Raw genomic sequence first — 18043 nt, 5'->3', positions numbered from 1 at the left:
CAATCTCTCCCTGCCTGTAAAGACCTCCTCCAAAAGGGCATCACTTTAGTCAAGTGCCCTCTCGCCTCTCCTTCCAGCAACGCTGTTCCTTCACAAACACCCTGGGGGACAATTAGCTGCGGGGAACGATAGATTGTAAACCCCATGTGGTGAGCGTGCACCCCATGGATTCCATCTTCGTTCGGACGGTGGGGCTGTTGTGCTCCATCTGCCTCACAAATACTCTCAGTCAATGAGGTTTAACCCTCCCTCCCAGATCTACAGCCCGCCCAGCCCTCCCCCATCCCCTGTGGGTTTCTAATCGAGACAAACCGGGAAGGTGGCGGCAGTTCTGCTCCCTGCCCCGTAGAGGGCATTGAGGTGCAGGACAAAGTATGAATGGACAACCTGGGTTGGCAGAGCGCGAGGTGTCGCTCTTCCTAGCGCCCTCTGCACCAGGTGCCACGGGGCAAATATCCATTACTGGGCATTCCTTTCAGTCTGCAGCATTCATTACGAGGAGGAACAGAGCAGTTTGCTGCTCAAGCGAAAGGTTCCAAATCCCCACACCCAATCCCGAATCTCCCAACAGGATCGGAATCTGGAAGGTGCTACCTGGGAGGACGGTGGGAAGCAAACTCGGTCAGGACTTTCCAAAGGGAATTGGATAATGATTGCAAGAGGAGATTTTGCCAGCCTATTGGGAAAGCGCAGGGTGAGTGGGAATAATTGGAGGACTATTTCACTGAGCCAAGGTTCCCAATGGAATACCCTCTCCATTCTCTGGGAGTAATGCTGGTGGGTGTGATGTGGCCGTACTGTGCCCCAGTGCGTTGATCCACTGCCGGTTTCTCAGTTGGGCGTCTATATTGATGGTCCTCGGTTTTACTTTATAGATGATGGCATTCCCCCCCCATTCCTCCTCTTTTTACCATCCTGATGATCAACTTGGGGATGTCTCTGTGCTGATCTTGCACAGGCCTCACCTGTGTCATGTGACACAACCTGCGTGACTTCAATAGTCAATGGCTTCAGACTATTCATCCATGGGGTGCTGCAGCCAAACATAATTCTGTTCCATCCAGTGTTTCAACTGACACACAGACTGACACAAACACACTGACATGCACTGATACGCAAACTGACACACACACAGATACGCAAACCGATACACACACTGACACGCAAACCGATACACACAAACTGACAGACACAACATACGCACACTGACACACAGACCGGCACACACACACTGACACACACACTGATACACACAAACTGACAGACACACCCATACATGCACTGACACACACAGACATGCACACACTGATACACACACTGATACGCACATATACACAAAGGCACACACACACTAACATATACTGATACATTCTGATATACAGATACTGACATATTCACACATACACACACTGACAGATGTACACACGCTATGAATAAGATGGGAATAGAGGGATATGGTCCCCGGAAGGGTAGGGGGTTTTAGTTAAGTCGGGCAGCATGGTCGGTGCAGGCTTGGAGGGCCGAAGGGCCTGTTCCTGTGCTGTAATTTTCTTTGTTCTTTGTTCTTTCTTTTGTCTCCCCAAGGGCGTAAAGATGAGTATAGCCCAACGGAGGAGACGGACATGGCCAGGCAGTGCTCTGGCAACATCCCCTGGCACTGCCCCTTGGCACAGATTTGCACCATGTCCATGCCAACCTGGCAGTGCCAACCAGCGTCAGAGTGATTGCCCCATTGGGAGTCTCATGGGAGAGAAGGAGATTCATTCAGATTTGGTTGTGGGTCAGGAGCAGACGGAGGAGCAGGGGATGCTGGTGATGACTATTGGGGTGGGGGAGAAAGGACTTTAATCGGGTGAAGAGGAGCAAGGGGTCGATGATCAGGAGGAAGGGGTCGATGATCGCGGGGGGTGGATGCAAAGAAGTGCTGACTCCAATCAGGGATAGGGAGGGGAGCACCTGAAACCTCCATGGTGTGATGGGGCTGGGGCTGGGGCTGGGACTGGGGCTGGGACTGGGGCAGGGACTGGGGCTGGGACTGGGGCTGGGACTGGGGCAGGGACTGGGGCTGGGGCTGGGGCTGGGACTGGGACTGGGACTGGGACTGGGACTGGGGCTGGGGCTGGGACTGGGACTGGGACTGGGGCAGGGACTGAGGCCGGGGCTGGGGGAGTGGGGGGGAGGTTTATTCCTGTTATGAGCGGGGTGACCTTTAAAGATGGCGCCCCAATCTTTGAGCAGCCGGGTTTTGCCACCATGTTTCGGCCTTGACCCTCCCCCTATATAACGCTGTGAATCACACCCCCTCGGTCCTTTTTGGCAGAGTACCGTAAGATCTGGAGAGAAACACACCGGTTTTCTCACCGGGAACAACACTCTGCCATTTTTGGTAAGCTTCCCGCCATTGGAACTTGGAAACTAGTCGGCGTGAACCGTGTTTGCTGGATTTTAAGCACACGCTCCCATTCCCGCAAACAGAGAGGGCGGGCTCGGAATTGCCCCCAGAAAATCTAGAGAGGGACACAGACAGGTCAATGGGCAAAAACTTGGCAGATGGAATATACTGTGGGAAATGATCCACTTTAGTAGGAAGAATAAAGGAGCTGAATATTATTCAACTGAAGAAAGACTGCAGAAAGCTGCAGCACAGCGGGAATCAGCAGATAATTGGGAAAGCAAATGGGATGTTGCCTTTTATTTCAAAGGTGATGGAATATAAAAATAGTGAAGTCTTGTTAAAACTACACAAGGCACTAGTTGGGCCACACCTGGAAAACTGAACAGTTTTGGTTCCCTTATCCCTTATACTGGCATTGGAGGCAGTCCAGAGAAGGTTCATTACATTGATCCCAGCTATGGAGGGAGTTCCTTATGAGCAGAGATTGAGTAGGTTTGGGCCTGTATCCATTGGAGTTCAGAAGAATGAGAGGCGACCTTATTGAGATATAGAGGATTCACAGGGGGCTCGACAGGGTAGATGCTGAGAGGCTGTTTCTCCTTATGGGAGATTCTAGGACCAGTGAACTGAATCTCAGAGGAAAGGGGGAATGAGGAGGAATTTCTTCTCTCTCATAGAAATCATAGAAATCATAGAAACCCTACAGTACAGAAAGAGGCCATTCGGCCCATCGAGTCTGCACCGACCACAATCCCACCCAGGCCCTACCCGCTAATCCCTCTAATCTACGCATCCCAGGACACTAAGGGGCAATTTTAGCATGGCCAATCAACCTAATCCGCACATCTTTGGACTGTGGGAGGAAACCGGAGCACCCGGAGGAAACCCACGCAGACACGAGGAGAATGTGCAAACTCCACACAGACAGTGACCCAAGCCGGGAATCGAACCCAGGTCCCTGGAGCTGTGAAGCAGCAGTGCTAACCACTGTGCTACCGTGCCGCCCTAGGGGAGTGAATCTGTGGAATTCTTTTCCGCAGAGGCTGTAGAGGCTGGGTCATTAAGCATGTTCAAGGCTGAGATAGACAGATCAGTTTAATCAGTAAGGGAATCGAGGGTTATGGGGATAAGGTGGGAAGCCCTCATGCATTAGTAGACTGGGATTGGGATCAGCCCTGGATCCGGAGTTGCCTGACCTCAGGGGAACACAGCAGTGGCTAAATACGCTGCAGTTTTTACATATGTCTATTGTATATACACATGAATAGGAAAGAATTGTGAATTAAAACGTAGTCTGCGTAGATTCATCATTGCCTTTGAGTGAGCATTATGTATACAACGTCACGTCAAATTGAATGAATGGCGCTCCGTTATTCTGAAAGGATGTTCACTTAAGTGAAGGCAACTATATACAGTTATTTGGAGGAATGATTTAAGTGTGCGCTTTGCAGAGAACTCTGTTTATAATGACTATTCCCAGAATGTTTGAGAGTAGATTAGGTGACATGGAACTGATTAATTCACAAGATCCAGCTGTCTCCTACACCAGGCCCCGTCCAAATAAACAGATACTGGTGGAAATGGTGGGGGTAGGGGGAAGGGGGAGGAGGGGGGTAGTTTTGTCTGCTTCTCAGTTAATATTAAGGAAACACAAAGGGCTTGCATTTCTATAGCATCTTGCCCAACCTCAGAAGAACCCCCCCCACCACCCCTCCGCCAAGAGCTTTACAGCTGATGGATACGTTGATGGCATGTAGTCACTCGGGTAATATAGAAAATCTGGAAACCAATAGGGATACGGTAGCATTATTTATATTACTGGACAAGTAATCCAGAGACATGAGTTCGAATCCCACCCAGGCAGCTGGGAGAATCTAAATTCAATTCCTGAATTCAATCTGGAATACAAAGTTTGTGTCAGTAACGATGACCGTGTAACTACTAGATTATCATCAAACTCCAGCTGGTTCGCTAATGTCCTTCAGGGAAGGAAATCTGCCATCCTTACTTGGCCTGGTCTACATGTGACTCCAAACCCACAGCCCTTTGAAATGTTGCCAGGCATTTGAGATCATCGAGGTGGCATTTATGGCCAGGATTCTCCGGTCTCGTTCACCCCGCCCCCCCCCCACTGCTAGCGGGGAATGGCGAATTTGGCGCTCAGCCAAAACTCCATTCACTGCAGCAGGACTGGAGAATCCCAGCCGCGTGGCGAGGTCGGAGAACCCCAGTCGTGGGCAGGTTCGGAGAATCCCAGCCGCCGGCGAGGCTGGAGAATCCCAGCCACGGGCGAGGTCGGAGAATCCCAGCTGCCGGCGAGACTGGAGAATCCCAGCCACGGACGAGGCTGGAGAATTCTGGCCTACTTCTCAATGGGCAATTATGGATGGGGCAATCTAGCCCGAGTGGCGATCTAGCCATCAACACCCCTGTCCCGTCAAAGGATAAAGAGAGAATCCGCAATCACCCACAAAAACCAACGTGAACAGGGCGCCGTGATGGTCTGTTTATATTTCGCTAGGTTGGTTGAGGGAAACATTTTGACCAAGACATTGGGGATAGTCCCCCCCCCCGACCCTTACCCACCCCCACCCACCCCAACCCACCAACCCCCCCACCAAACCCCCCAACAAACCACCCCCCCAACACCCCCCCAACACCCCCACCCCTCCCCACTGGTGTTCTTTGAGGGGGTGATTGTTGGATCTGTTCCAGCCGTGCTGAGAGGGCAGATCGGGCCTGGGTTCAGATTCCTCCGACTGTTATTTATCTCAGCTTCAGATGTAGCTCATTGCCATCACTGACCGAGCGAAATACCTTCTATATACTCGGAGAACATTTCATCTGAGCAGCAGAGAAGGTCAGCAGTAATATCATTGCCATGAAGTAATTTAATTTGGCGAGATTTAAGATAACAATGTTTTAATATTTGAATTAAGCTCGATTTAATTAAGTCTGCCAGATATAATCTAAGGCTTTGCTGGAATTTAAAGACTTTCAGTCCTTTAATTTTTTTTAAAACTGGAATTCAATTTAAAACCAAAAACCCACAATTGATTCTGTCCCTTCTCCCATTGTGATCTGTCATTCCGTGGGCCCGGGATTGTGAGGCTCCTGGGGAACGGGTCTTTAGGGAGTGAGGGGAAGAGGGCAACAGGGAAGAGGCGTATTCCTCCTATGCTCTTGTCCACACCTGGTCAGCAGACAAGTGGACAAAGCATGCTGGGAAATCGAGGCAGAATTCCCCCACGATTCAATGCCAACTGTTGATGCACCAAGTCTCGCTAACCCCTGACCTACTGATGCGCGACAATCAAGCACGAGGTACAAGGCTTCAGCGATTGAAGGCTTTTATTGACAAACAATGGAACTATCTAACACGAGTACACCAATCCAGACTGGAGGGGTCCCGCCTGAGCAGAGGGTCTTATACCTCTCCCCAGGAGGCGGGGCCCGACCGGGATGTGCCATAACAACATCCACCACAGGTATATTAATCCCACAGTGTAAACACCCTAACCCAACAACAACATTATAACAACCCCCACAGTGGCAACACCCTAACCCAACAGTAACATTGGAATAACCCCACAGTGGTAACCAACGATGGTTCACCACACCTACTCTGGCTGCAAAGTTCAACTCCAAGTTAAAGTCGGTTAATAAGTCGGTTAGAATTATATTCACTGGAGTTTAGAAGACTGAGAAGGGATTTCATAAAAACTTATAAAATTCTAACAGGGTTAGACAGGGTAGATTCAGAAAGAATGTTCCTGATGATGGGGGAGTCCAGAACTAGGGGTCATAGTTTGAGGATAAGGGGTAAACCTTTTAGAACTGAGGTGAGGAGAAATTTCTTCACCCAGAGGGTGGTGAATATGTGGAATTCACTGCCACAGGAAGTAGTTGAGGCCAAAATTTTGTCTGATTTCAAGGAGAAATTAGATATAGCTCTTGGGGCTAAAGGGATCAAGGTATATAGGGGGTAAGGCGGGATCAGGATATTGAATTTGATGATCAGCCATGATCAACATGAAAGGCGGAGCAGGCTCGAAGGGCCGAATGGCCTTCTCCTGCTTCTAGCTTCTATGTTTCTAAGTAAAGCTTATACCCTCATGTTTGAAACTCTCCATGGCCTCCCTATCTCTGTAACCTCCTCCAGCCCAACAACCCTCCCTATCTCTGTAACCTCCTTCAGCCCAACAATCCTCCCTATCTCTGTAACCTCCTCCAGCCTAACAATCCTCCCTATCTCTGTAACCTCCTTCAGCCCAACAATCCTCCCTATCTCTGTAACCTCCTTCAGCCCAACAATCCTCCCTATCTCTGTAACCTCCTCCAGCCTAACAATCCTCCCTATCTCTGTAACCTCCTTCAGCCCAACAATCCTCCCTATCTCTGTAACCTCCTCCAGCCCAACAACCTTCCCTATCTCTGTAACCTCCTCCAGCCCAACAACCCTCCCTATCTCTGTAACCTCCTCCAGCCCCCTCCACCCCTCCCTATCTCTGTAACCTCCTCCAGCCTAACAACCCTCCCTATCTCTGTAACCTCCTCCAACCCCCTACACCCCTCCCTATCTCTGTAACCTCCTCCAGCCTAACAACCTTCCCTATCTCTGTAACCTCCTCCAGCCTAACAACCTTCCCTATCTCTGTAACCTCCTCCAGCCCAACAACCCTCCCTATCTCGGTAACCACCTCCAGCCTAACAACCCTCCCTATCTCTGTAACCTCCTCCAGCCTAGGTTAGGAGGTTAGGAACAGGAAGGGGTCGGTAACGTTGCTGGGTGTTTTCTATAGGCCGCCCAATAGTAACAGAGATGTTGAGGAGCAGATGGGGAAACAGATCCTGGAGAGATGTAGGAATAACAGAGTTGTCATGATGGGAGATTTTAATTTCCCAAACATAGATTGGAATATCCCTAGGGCTAGGGGTTTGGATGGAGAGGAGTTTGTTAGGTGTGTCCAGGAGAGTTTCCTGACACAGTATGTGGATAAGCCTACTAGAGGAGAGGCTGTACTTGATCTGGTGCTGGCTAATGAACCTGGACAGGTGGAGGATCTCTCGGTGGGTGAGCATCTTGGGGATAGCGATCATAATTCTATCTCCTTCACGATAGCATTGGAAAGAGATAGGATCAGGCAGGCTAGGAAAGTGTTTCTCTGGAGTAAAGGGAAATACAGTGTCATCAGGGAGGAAATTAGACGGGTAAATTGGAAGGAGGCATTCTTGGGGAAAAGTACCGAAGGAAAGTGGAGGATTTTCAAGGAATGTTTGTCTGGAGCTCTGCATGACAACGTTCCGATGAGACAGGGGGGTGTTGGTAGGGTACGGGAACCGTGGTGCACGAAGGTTGTGATGAACCTGGTGAATAAGAAAAGAGAGGCGTACAGAAGGTTCAGAGAGCGAGGAGGTGTTAAGGATTTAGAGGAGTATACGGGATGTAGGAAGGAGCTTAAGAAGGAAATTAGGAGAGCGAGAAGGGGTCATGAGAAGGCCTTGGCGGGTAAGATTAAGGAGAATCCCAAGGCTTTCTACAAATATGTCAAGAGTAAAAGGATGAGATGTGAAGGCATAGGACCCTTAAAAGGTGAAGGGAGAAAAGTTTGTGCGGAACCGTTAGAAATGGCGGAGCTGCTTAATGAATACTTTACCTCGGTATTCACGGTGGAAAGGGATCTGGGTGGTTGTACTGCTGGTTTGCGGTGGACAGAAAGGATCGAGCATGTGGACATAAAGAAAGAGGATGTGTTGGAACTATTGAATGGCATCAAGGTTGGTAAGTCGCCGGGACCGGATGGGATGTACCCCAGGTTACTGTGGGAGGCGAGGGAGGAGTTTGCGGAGCCTTTGGCGATGATCTTTGCATCGTCGATGGAGACGGGAGAGGTTCCGGAGGATTGGAGGATTGCAGATGTGGTCCCTATATTCAAGAAAGGGAACAGGGACAGCCCGGGAAATTACCGACCGGTGAGTCTAACCTCAGTGGTTGGTAAGTTGATGGAGAGGATCCTGAGAGACAGGATTTATGATCATCTAGAGAAGTTTAGTATGATCAAAAGTAGTCAGCACGGCTTTGTCAAGGGCAGGTCGTGCCTTACGAGCCTGGTTGAGTTCTTTGAAAATGTGACCAAACACATTGACGAAGGAAGAGCGGTGGATGTGGTCTATATGGACTTCAGCAAGGCGTTCGATAAGGTCCCCCATGCAAGACTTCTTGAGAAAGTGAGAGGGCATGGGATCCAAGGGGCTGTTGCCTTGTGGATCCAGAACTGGCTTGCCTGCAGAAGGCAGAGAGTGGCTGTGGAGGGGTCTTTCTCTGCATGGAGGTCAGTGACCAGTGGAGTGCCCCAGGGATCTGTTCTGGGACCCTTGCTGTTTGTCATTTTCATAAATGACCTGGATGAGGAAGTGGAGGGATGGGTTGGTAAGTTTGCTGACGACACCAAGGTAGGTGGTGTTGTGGATAGTTTGGAGGGATGTCAGAAGTTGCAGCGAGACATAGATAGAATGCAAGACTGGGCGGAGAAGTGGCAGATGGACTTCAACCCGGATAAGTGTGTGGTGATCCATTTTGGCAGATCCAATGGGATGAAGCAGCAGTATAATATGAAGGGTACCATTCTTAGCAGTGTAGAGGATCAGAAGGACCTTGGGGTCCGGGTCCATAGGACTCTTAAATCGGCCTCGCAGGTGGAGGATGCGGTCAAGAAGGCGTACGGCGTACTGGCCTTCATTAATCGAGGGATTGAGTTTAGGAGTCGGGAGATAATGCTGCAGCTTTATAGGACCCTGGTTAGACCCCACTTGGAGTACTGCGCGCAGTTCTGGTCACCTCATTACAGGAAAGATGTTGAAGCCATTGAAAGGGTGCAGAGGAGATTTACAAGGATGTTGCCTGGATTGGGGGGCATGCCTTATGAGGATAGGTTGAGGGAGCTTGGTCTCTTCTCCCTGGAGAGACGAAGGATGAGAGGTGACCTGATAGAGGTTTACAAGATGTTGAGAGGTCTGGATAGGGTAGACTCTCAGAGGCTATTTCCAAGGGCTGAAATGGTTGCTACGAGAGGACACAGGTTTAAGGTGCTGGGGGGTAGGTACAGAGGAGATGTCAGGGGTAAGTTTTTCACTCAGAGGGTGGTGGGTGAGTGGAATCGGCTGACGTCGTGGTGGTGGAGGCAAACTCGTTGGGGTCTTTTAAGAGACTTCTGGATGAGTACATGGGATTTAATGGGATTGAGGGCTATAGATAGGCCTAGAGGTGGGGATGTGATCGGCGCAACTTGTGGGCCGAAGGGCCTGTTTGTGCTGTGGCTTTCTATGTTCTAACACCCCTCCCTATCTCTGTAACCTCCTCCAGCCTAACAATGCTCCTTAGCTACAGAATCTCCTCCAGCACAATAACCCTCCAAGCTTCCTTCATTCCTCCAACTCTAGCCTCTTGAGCACTCCTCCCCCCTTCCACCCCCTGGCATGTCATCTGCCACCGAGACCACACTCTGGAATTCTCTCACTAACCTCTTGACCTCTCTAACTCTCTCTCACCCTTTAAGACTTTCCATAAATCCCACTTCTTTGAACAAGGTTTGAGGGAGAGAGGCAGTTGGCTTGTGCTTACAGTAAATCAGATCGAGAAGTCAATGCTGGGGTTTTGTAGAGAGCATTCATTCCTTTGAATAGATGAAGACGGCGCTGGTACGGAGCTTAAATGAATTTCTTTTATTGATCAGAACTTAAAATTAAATCATTACAAAAGCGAAAAGAAGGAGAAAAGCTGGAGAGAGAGACTGGCTTCTTCACTGCCAGCCTGTACTGATCTTGAACACACTGAACTCAAAAACAAAGCTGAACTGCAAACACAGAGCTGAAACTACAATATATGGCATTTGTTATCTTGCTATTGAAATTGTTTTGCACATGCTGTCTCCAACTTGGAGAAACAGGCCTCGCAGATGTTATTTATGAAGAGCCTGTTTAGCTTGCATTGTACCCTTCAAAAATACAGTCAATTTCTAGCTAACCCAGCATGCTTTCTGAGTTTGAAAATGTAGTCAAGTGTTAGCTTTATAATGTAGTCAAGTTAGTTAACTCCTACAAGCCAGCATTTAAATTTAATTGCATAGGCAGAAATATCTTATAATGTGGAGATGCCGGTGTTGGACTGGGGTGGGCACAGTAAGAAGTCTCACAACACCAGGTTAAAGTCCAACAGGTTTATTTGGAATCATGAGCTTTCGGAGCACCGCTCCTTCATCAGGTGAGTGGAGAGGTGGGTTCACAAACATGGCATATATAGACAGAGGCACAATTGCAAGATAACCGTTTGGAATGTGAGTCTTTACAGGTAATCAAGTCTTTACAGGTTCAGACAGTGCGAGTGGAGAGAGGGATAATCACAGGTTAAAGAGGTGTGAATTGTCTCAAGCCAGGACAGTTAGTGAGATTTTGCAAACCCAGGCAAGTCGTGGGGGTTACAGGTAGTGTGACTGTGGTGAACCATCGTTGGTTCCCACTGGATAGTACTGAGCCAGGGTCTGGCCAGTACTACAAGGATGTACATATGTTACTGTTGGGTTGTGCTACTTGTTGCTGTTGGGGTTAGGGTGGGGTTGTTACACCTTTGTACTGTAGTGTTGTGGTACATCCCAGTCGGGCTCCGCCTCCTGGGAGAGGTATAAAAGTCCCTGCTCTGGCCGGGACCCCTTCAGTCTGGGATCGTGTATATAATTATTGGCTGCTTCATTACAATAAATAAAAGCCTTTATTTCCCGAGCATCTAGCCTCGTGTTTGATAACGCGCATCAGTGACATGAACCCAAGATCCCGGTTGAGGCCGTCCTCATGTGTGCGGAACCTGGCTATCAGTTTCAATAAATATCTTAAAATGAAATCTTTGCATAGACGGAAGCAAAGCGTGCACAGGATCCCTCAGCAGGTATAACTCCCTGCTCCAGAACACAAAGGCTCAATCTCTTGACTTTGTTTCTTTCCTTCCTGCAGTCTCGAAGATCTGTCCTCCCTGCGACAACGAGATGAAGGCAGACGTCATTCTGGAGCACTTCTGTGCGAGTGAATTCGGTGAGTCTGAAACTCCCATTCCCCTCCCCAACCCCTCCCCATTCGCGGCAAGAAGAAATGTCAAAGTTAGAAGATTGTTGAATGTCCTTGTGTTACCTCCCCCTCTCCCCCAACAGACTGAGGTTAATCTACAAGAAACTCCAGAGTTCTCTGGAATCACAGACAGGCCCCATCGCACATGGCCCCTCGGAGAATGAGTGGCAGAGATCAGCAGTGGGGGGGGGGGGGGGGGGGGGGGGGGGTCAAATGTTAAAAACTGCCCAAAGAACAAAGAGAGCTCCCACTGATTGTTGGCAGTAACAGACTGCATCAGCTCGTTTAGAGAGCTGGCACAGGCTGCGATGGGCCGAATAGACTTCTTCAGTGCCCCAGGATCCGATGGCTGTGATATTATGGGGTGAAGTGGAACGGTGTGGGAAAGAGAGCGGTGTGGATAAGCAAGGCTTTATTCAAGTATTCTGCTGCAGATTCATAACCAACAGTCAGGCAGACGGACTCCTTACTGAAGCCGGGACAAATACTTACAGAGGTGATCCATGGGGGAAGATTCTCTGACAGTGACCCGTGGCAGTGACCCGGGTATCGGAGTCTTTGGCCGGGACCCATGGGGACGACTCTATGACTTTGACTAAGAGTTTGGGTGCAGTAGAGGAGGGGTGTGTGTGTGTGTGTGTGGGGGGGGGGGGGGGGGGGGGGGGGTGCATGATGGGTGTGACATGGGGGGGGGGCTGTGTAATGATCAGGGGCTGACCCGTGGGGTGGGGGGGCTCCGATTGTGACCTGGGTGGGTCAACCTTTTCTAAGTATCGGAAAAGGAGAAACATGCGGGGATGTGAGGTGAGGGTGGGGAGTGGCAGCACCCAATTTTCTCCTTAGGAGAGCCAGCTCCGATAAAACGGGCCGAATGGCCTTCTTCTGTTCTGTACCAATTTCAAGGAGGCACAGTGGCACAGTGGTTGGCACTGCTGCCTCACAGCGCCTGGGACCCGGGTTCGATTCCCGGCTTGGGTCACTGTCTGTGTGGAGTTTGCACGTTCTCCCCGTGTCCGCGTGGGTTTCCTCCGGGTGCTCCGGTTTCCTCCCACAGTCCAAAGATGTGCGGGTTAGCTGGATTGGCCATGCTAAAATTGCCCCTTAGTATCAGGGGGCTAGCTAGGGTAAATGCGTGGGGTTATGGGGAGAGAGTCTGGATGGGATTGTGGTCGGTGCAGACTCGATGGGCTGAATGGCCTCCTTCTGCTCTGTAGGGATTCTATGATTCTATATGATGAAGGATGGTCTGGGGGCTTCAATTTGACGTGGATAGGGTCAATGTGGTAAGCTAAAGCTCGCAAAGTGGAAGTTAGGGGGAACAGGAGAGCCGGGAGATGAGTGTGAGGAGGGAGGTGTGCGTGTGGGACGGTGTTCAGGTTTCAATTGTTGTGCAGCAGGTTTGATCTGGCGGCAGAGATAGCATCGACACCCACATCGCCCCTTATCCACTCCCTTTTGTCCCCCTCCCTGCCGTCCTGCGCTGGACTCCAATTGTAATGATAAAATTCAGCGGCCTAATTTGCCTGTTCAAAGAACAGGTTACTCTGGGCTCACCACAAGAAGGTTCCGGAAGTGACAGGAGCAACTTCTTCATGTTCATTTTAACCTCCCCTCTCCCGCTGGGCAGTTAAAATCAGCCCAATGAAAAGAGATCCCTCGCGGGTCAGGGAGGCAGTAAAGGACTTGAATATTACTGAAAAAAGACACATGCTGCTGAAGCTTCTTACCTTGCACTCATCAGGGCAAACACAAGAATAGCAAATTTCCAAACAATCACCACAAATTACACTGCAGGAGAAAAGGCTGCCGATTGGCTGGCAAATCGACTCTGATTGGTTGAGGTGTTGCCAAGGAATAAGCAACAAGGAGATTATGGATTCTCCAAGCTTCTGGGTAATTCACAAAAAGGCGCAAGACTTGGACATGTCAAAGAACAAAGAACAATACAGCACAGGAACAGGCCCTTCGGCCCTCCAAGCCTGCGCCGCTCATGTGCCCACTAGACCATTCTTTTGTATCCCTCTATTCCCAGTCTGTTCATGTGGTTATCTAGATAAGTCTTAAACGATCCCAGCGTGTCCGCCTCAATCACCTTGCTTGGCAGTGCATTCCAGGCCCCGACCACCCTCTGTGTAAAATACGTCCCCCTGACATCTGTGTTGAACCTTGCCCCCCTCACCTTGAACCCGTGACCCCTTGTGTTCGTCACCTCCGACCTGGGAAAAAGCTTCCCACTGTTCACCCTATCTATGCCCTTCATAATTTTATACACCTCTATTAGGTCGCCCCCCTCCGTCTTTCCAGGGCGAACAACCCCAGCTTACCCAATCTCTCCTCATAGCTAAGATCCTCCATACCAGGCAACATCCTGGTAAACCTTCTCTGCACTCTCTCCAAAGCCTCCACGTCCTTCTGGTAGTGTGGCGACCAGAACTGGACGCAGTATTCCAAATGTGGCCTAACCATCGTTCTATACAACTGCAACATCAAATGCCAACTTTTATATTCTATGCCCCGTCCAATAAAGGCAAGCATGCCATATGCCTTCTTGACCACCCTCTCCACCTGTGCTGCCACTTTTAAGGATCTGTGGACTTGTACACCCAGGTCCCTCTGTGTGTCTGTACTCCTGATAGTTACATAGAACATAGAACATAGAAAGCCACAGCACAAACAGGCCCTTCGGCCCACAAGTTGCGCCGATCACATCCCCACCTCTAGGCCTATCTATAGCCCTCAATCCCATTAAATCCCATGTACTCATCCAGAAGTCTCTTAAAGGACCCCAACGTGTTTGCCTCCACCACCACCGACGTCAGCCGATTCCACTCACCCACCACCCTCTGAGTGAAAAACTTACCCCTGACATCTCCTCTGTACCTACCCCCCAGCACCTTAAACCTGTGTCCTCTCGTAGCAACCATTTCAGCCCTTGGAAATAGCCTCTGAGAGTCTACCCTATCCAGACCTCTCAACATCTTGTAAACCTCTATCAGGTCACCTCTCATCCTTCGTCTCCTAGTTCTGCCATTTATTGTATAGCTCCCCCTTACATTCGATCTACCGAAATGCATCACTTCGCATTTATCTGGATTAAATTCCATGTCCCTTTAGCTTGCAGAAAATGTGGCCGGAAGTTTATCACCTCGCCCGGTCCGGAATCGGGGTGAGTGAGGCTCGCAGAACGGAAATCTCCATTGGCTTCAGGCAGGATTTTACAATCTCGTCCTGGGTCTCTGTATATAAATGTGTGTCACTTCCAATGTGGATTAATGAGCCAATTGTTGGAGCTTGACTAATTAACTTAAATTGGTTGTTAGTGGAGCTCCCAGCGCACTCAGGGCTGTTCAGAAAGTGCTGCCCAATCACAGAATCACATCTAACAGTGACAGATGCTTTGGGTTTCCCAAGCATGGGCTGGTTGAGTACAGCCTGTACTCTGCTTATTATTAACAATGGGAGGAACAAGATAGTTAGTAGTTTAGGAATCAACTTGAAAACCAATCAGCACCCTTTTCGCCGATAGTATAAACTGTTGTAATAAAAGCAAAATATTGCAGATGCTGGAAATCTGAAATAAAAACAGGAAATGCAGGAAAAACTCAGCATGTCTGGCACTGACTTTGGAGAGAGAAACAGAGATGACGGATGGAATTTTACCGGCACGCCCGTCCGAGGCCAAGGGAGGATGCCGTTGAAATTTTGGCCACCCTTTCAAGTCCAAAGATATGTAGGTTTGGTGGATTGGCCATGCTAAATATGTGGGGTTATGGGGATTGTGTGGGGGTGTGTGGGGTGAGGGGGGGGGCGGGGGGTGGCAGTGGAGGGTCAGGTTGGGTAAGGTTCTCTTTCAGAGAGTCAGTCCAAATTCGATGGGCTGAATGGCCTCCATCTGCACTGTAAGGGTTGTATGGATTGTATGGAGTCCAATCGGACCCTTCTTCAGCTCTGAAATGCGATGGCAAATGTTTGATGGGCAGGCATGGGCAGGCTGCTGGGCGTGGGGGGAGTGTGGGTGGGGGGTCTTTGGTGGGAGAGGGGGGATGAGAAAGCCAATGGGTGGGCAGCAGGGACAGGATCCAGGCTCCTGAGTTCAGCCTCTGTCATTAGGTTGTGCCAAACCTCGAGTTTTCCTTTGAAAAAGCGCCGAGGCAGCAGGCAGCCTCCTCTGGAGCTCTCGGGACGGGTGGCGGGGGGTGGGTGGTGGGGGACGGGTGGCGGGGGACGTGTTTGTGTACACGCGCTGCACCCCTGTCCCCTCCACTGCTTACTGGATAGGGGGAGGCTCTCAGGCCAACTGCACTCTGGGACTGACGGTGCCAAAGTCAAGCCGAGGCTCAAGGGGGGGAGGGAGGGAGGGACGAAGAGAGGAGGGGAGGAAGGGAGTGAGGGAGGGAGCAAGAGAGGGAGCGAGGGAGAGAGGGAGAGGGAGGGAGTGAGGGCGGGAGCAAGGGAGGGAGCGAGGGAGGGAGGGAACAAGGGAGGGAGGGGGGGAGAGAGGGAGGGAGCAAGGAAGGGAGCAAGAGAGGGAGGGAGGGACTGAGGGAGGGAGCGAGGCAGGGAGCAAGAGGGGGAGCGAGGGAGAGAGGGAGAGGGAGGGAGTGAGGGCGGGAGCAAGGGAGGGAGCGAGGGAGGGAGGGAACAAGGGAGGGAGGGAGAGAGGGAGGGAGGGAGCGAGCATGGGAGATGGGGAAGGAGGGAGGGAGCGAGGGAAGGAGGGAGCAAGGGAGTGAGGGAGGGAGCAAGGGAGGGAGGGAGAGAGGGAGGGGATGTAGGGAGGGTGTGAAGGAGAGAGGGAGGGAGGGAGAGAGGGAGGAAGGCAGGGAGGGAGGGAGGGAGACAGGGAGCGAGGGAGGGAGGGAGGGAAGGAGTCAGAGACTTCTGCACAAAGACTCTGAAGTGGGGAGGAACTATTCCACTATCCTGACCTTCATTTCCCTGAATAAGTTGAATTAAAAAGCTAGGCCATGTTGCTCCTTTTTAGTTATTATTTATGTATGCTTCCTCTCACTCACAACGACACAACGGAATGAATCACTCAAACTGCACATGCCCGATATTGACAACAAGGAGGTCTGACGAAGGGTCATCCAGACCCGAAACGTCGGCTCTATTATCTCTCTCCACAGATGCTGTCAGACCTGCTGATATTTTCCAGCATTTTCCGTTTTTGTTTCAGATTCCAGCATCCGCAGTAATTTTTATTCTATCTTGGCAATGAAGGCAGCCTTTTCTGAAGTTTGGCATTCTTGTATTTGTCCTGATGAGTGCAAGGTGAAAAACCTCTGCAAAATGTCACTCTTTGCAGCAAGATTTTCCTTTTCCAAAAAAGAATAGAGAGCTGGTTCTCTGCAGCGAGTGATATATAGAACATAGAACATTACAGTGCAGTACAGACCCTTCAGCCCTCGATGTTGCGCCGACCAGTGAAACCAATATAAAGCCCATCTAACCTACACTATTCCAATATCATCCATATGTTTATCCAATGATCATTTAAATGCCCTTAATGTTGACGAGTCTACTACTGCTGCAGGCAGGGCATTCCACACCCTTACTACTCTCTGAGTAAAGAACCCACCTCTAACATCTGTCCTATATCTCTCACCCCTCAATTTAAAGCTATGTCCCCTCGTGCTAGCCATCACCATCCGAGGAAAAAAGCTCTCACTATCCACCCTATCTAATCCTCTGATCATCTTGTATGCCTCTATTAAGTCATCTCTTAACCTTCTTCTCTCTAACGAAAACAACCTCAAGTCCTTCAGCCTTTCCTCATAAGACCTTCCCACCATACCAGGCAACATCCTAGTAAATCTCCTCTGCACCCTTTCCAATGCTTCCACATCCTTCCTATAATGCGGTGACCAGAACTGTACACAATACTCCAAGTGCGGCCGCACCAGAGTTTTGTACAGCTGCAACATGACCTCCTGGCTCCGAAACTCAATCCCTCGACCAATAAAAGCTAAAACTCCATACGCCTTCTTAACAACCCTATCAACCTGGGTGCCAACTTTCAGGGATCTATGCACATGGACACCGAGATCACTCTGTTCATCCACACTACCAAGTATCTTACGATTAGCCCAGTACTCTGTAATCCTGTTACGCCTTCCAAAGTGAATCACCTCACACTTTTCCGCTTTGAACTCCATTGCCACATCTCAGCCCAGCTCTGCAGCTTATCTATGTCCCTCTGTAACCTGCAACAACCTTCTGCACTGTCCACAACTCCACCGACTTTAGTGTCATCCGCAAATTTACTAACCCATCCTTCTACTCCCTCATCCAGGTCATTTATAAAAATGACAAACAGCAGTGGCCCCAAAACAGACCCTTGCGGTACACCACTAGTAACTGAACTCCAGGATGAACATTTCCCATCAACCACCACCCTCTGCCTTCTTACAGTTATGATGTGGAGATGCCGGCGTTGGACTGGGGTAAACACAGTAAGAAGTTTAACAACACCAGGTTAAAGTCCAACAGGTTTATTTGGTAGCAAAAGCCACACAAGCTTTCGAGGCTCTG

General features: G+C 50.0%; 1 protein-coding gene across 1 annotated transcript in view; it reads left to right on the top strand.

The window, feature by feature from the left end:
- sfrp5 (secreted frizzled-related protein 5) overlaps positions 1-18043 on the top strand; it is a 98254-nt gene that overhangs the window by 19070 nt on the left and 61141 nt on the right. Inside the window, exon 2 of the mRNA XM_078223101.1 lies at positions 11399-11476. Within this exon, the coding sequence (XP_078079227.1) occupies positions 11399-11476 (78 nt within the window). The remainder of the gene's footprint in view (positions 1-11398; positions 11477-18043) is intronic.

This window comes from Mustelus asterias, chromosome 11 (assembly GCF_964213995.1).
Source record: "Mustelus asterias chromosome 11, sMusAst1.hap1.1, whole genome shotgun sequence".
In the NCBI taxonomy this organism is placed as follows: Eukaryota; Metazoa; Chordata; class Chondrichthyes; order Carcharhiniformes; family Triakidae; genus Mustelus; species Mustelus asterias.
The sequence above is the reverse complement of the archived record's forward strand: the minus strand, read 5'-3'. Positions and strand labels throughout refer to the sequence as shown.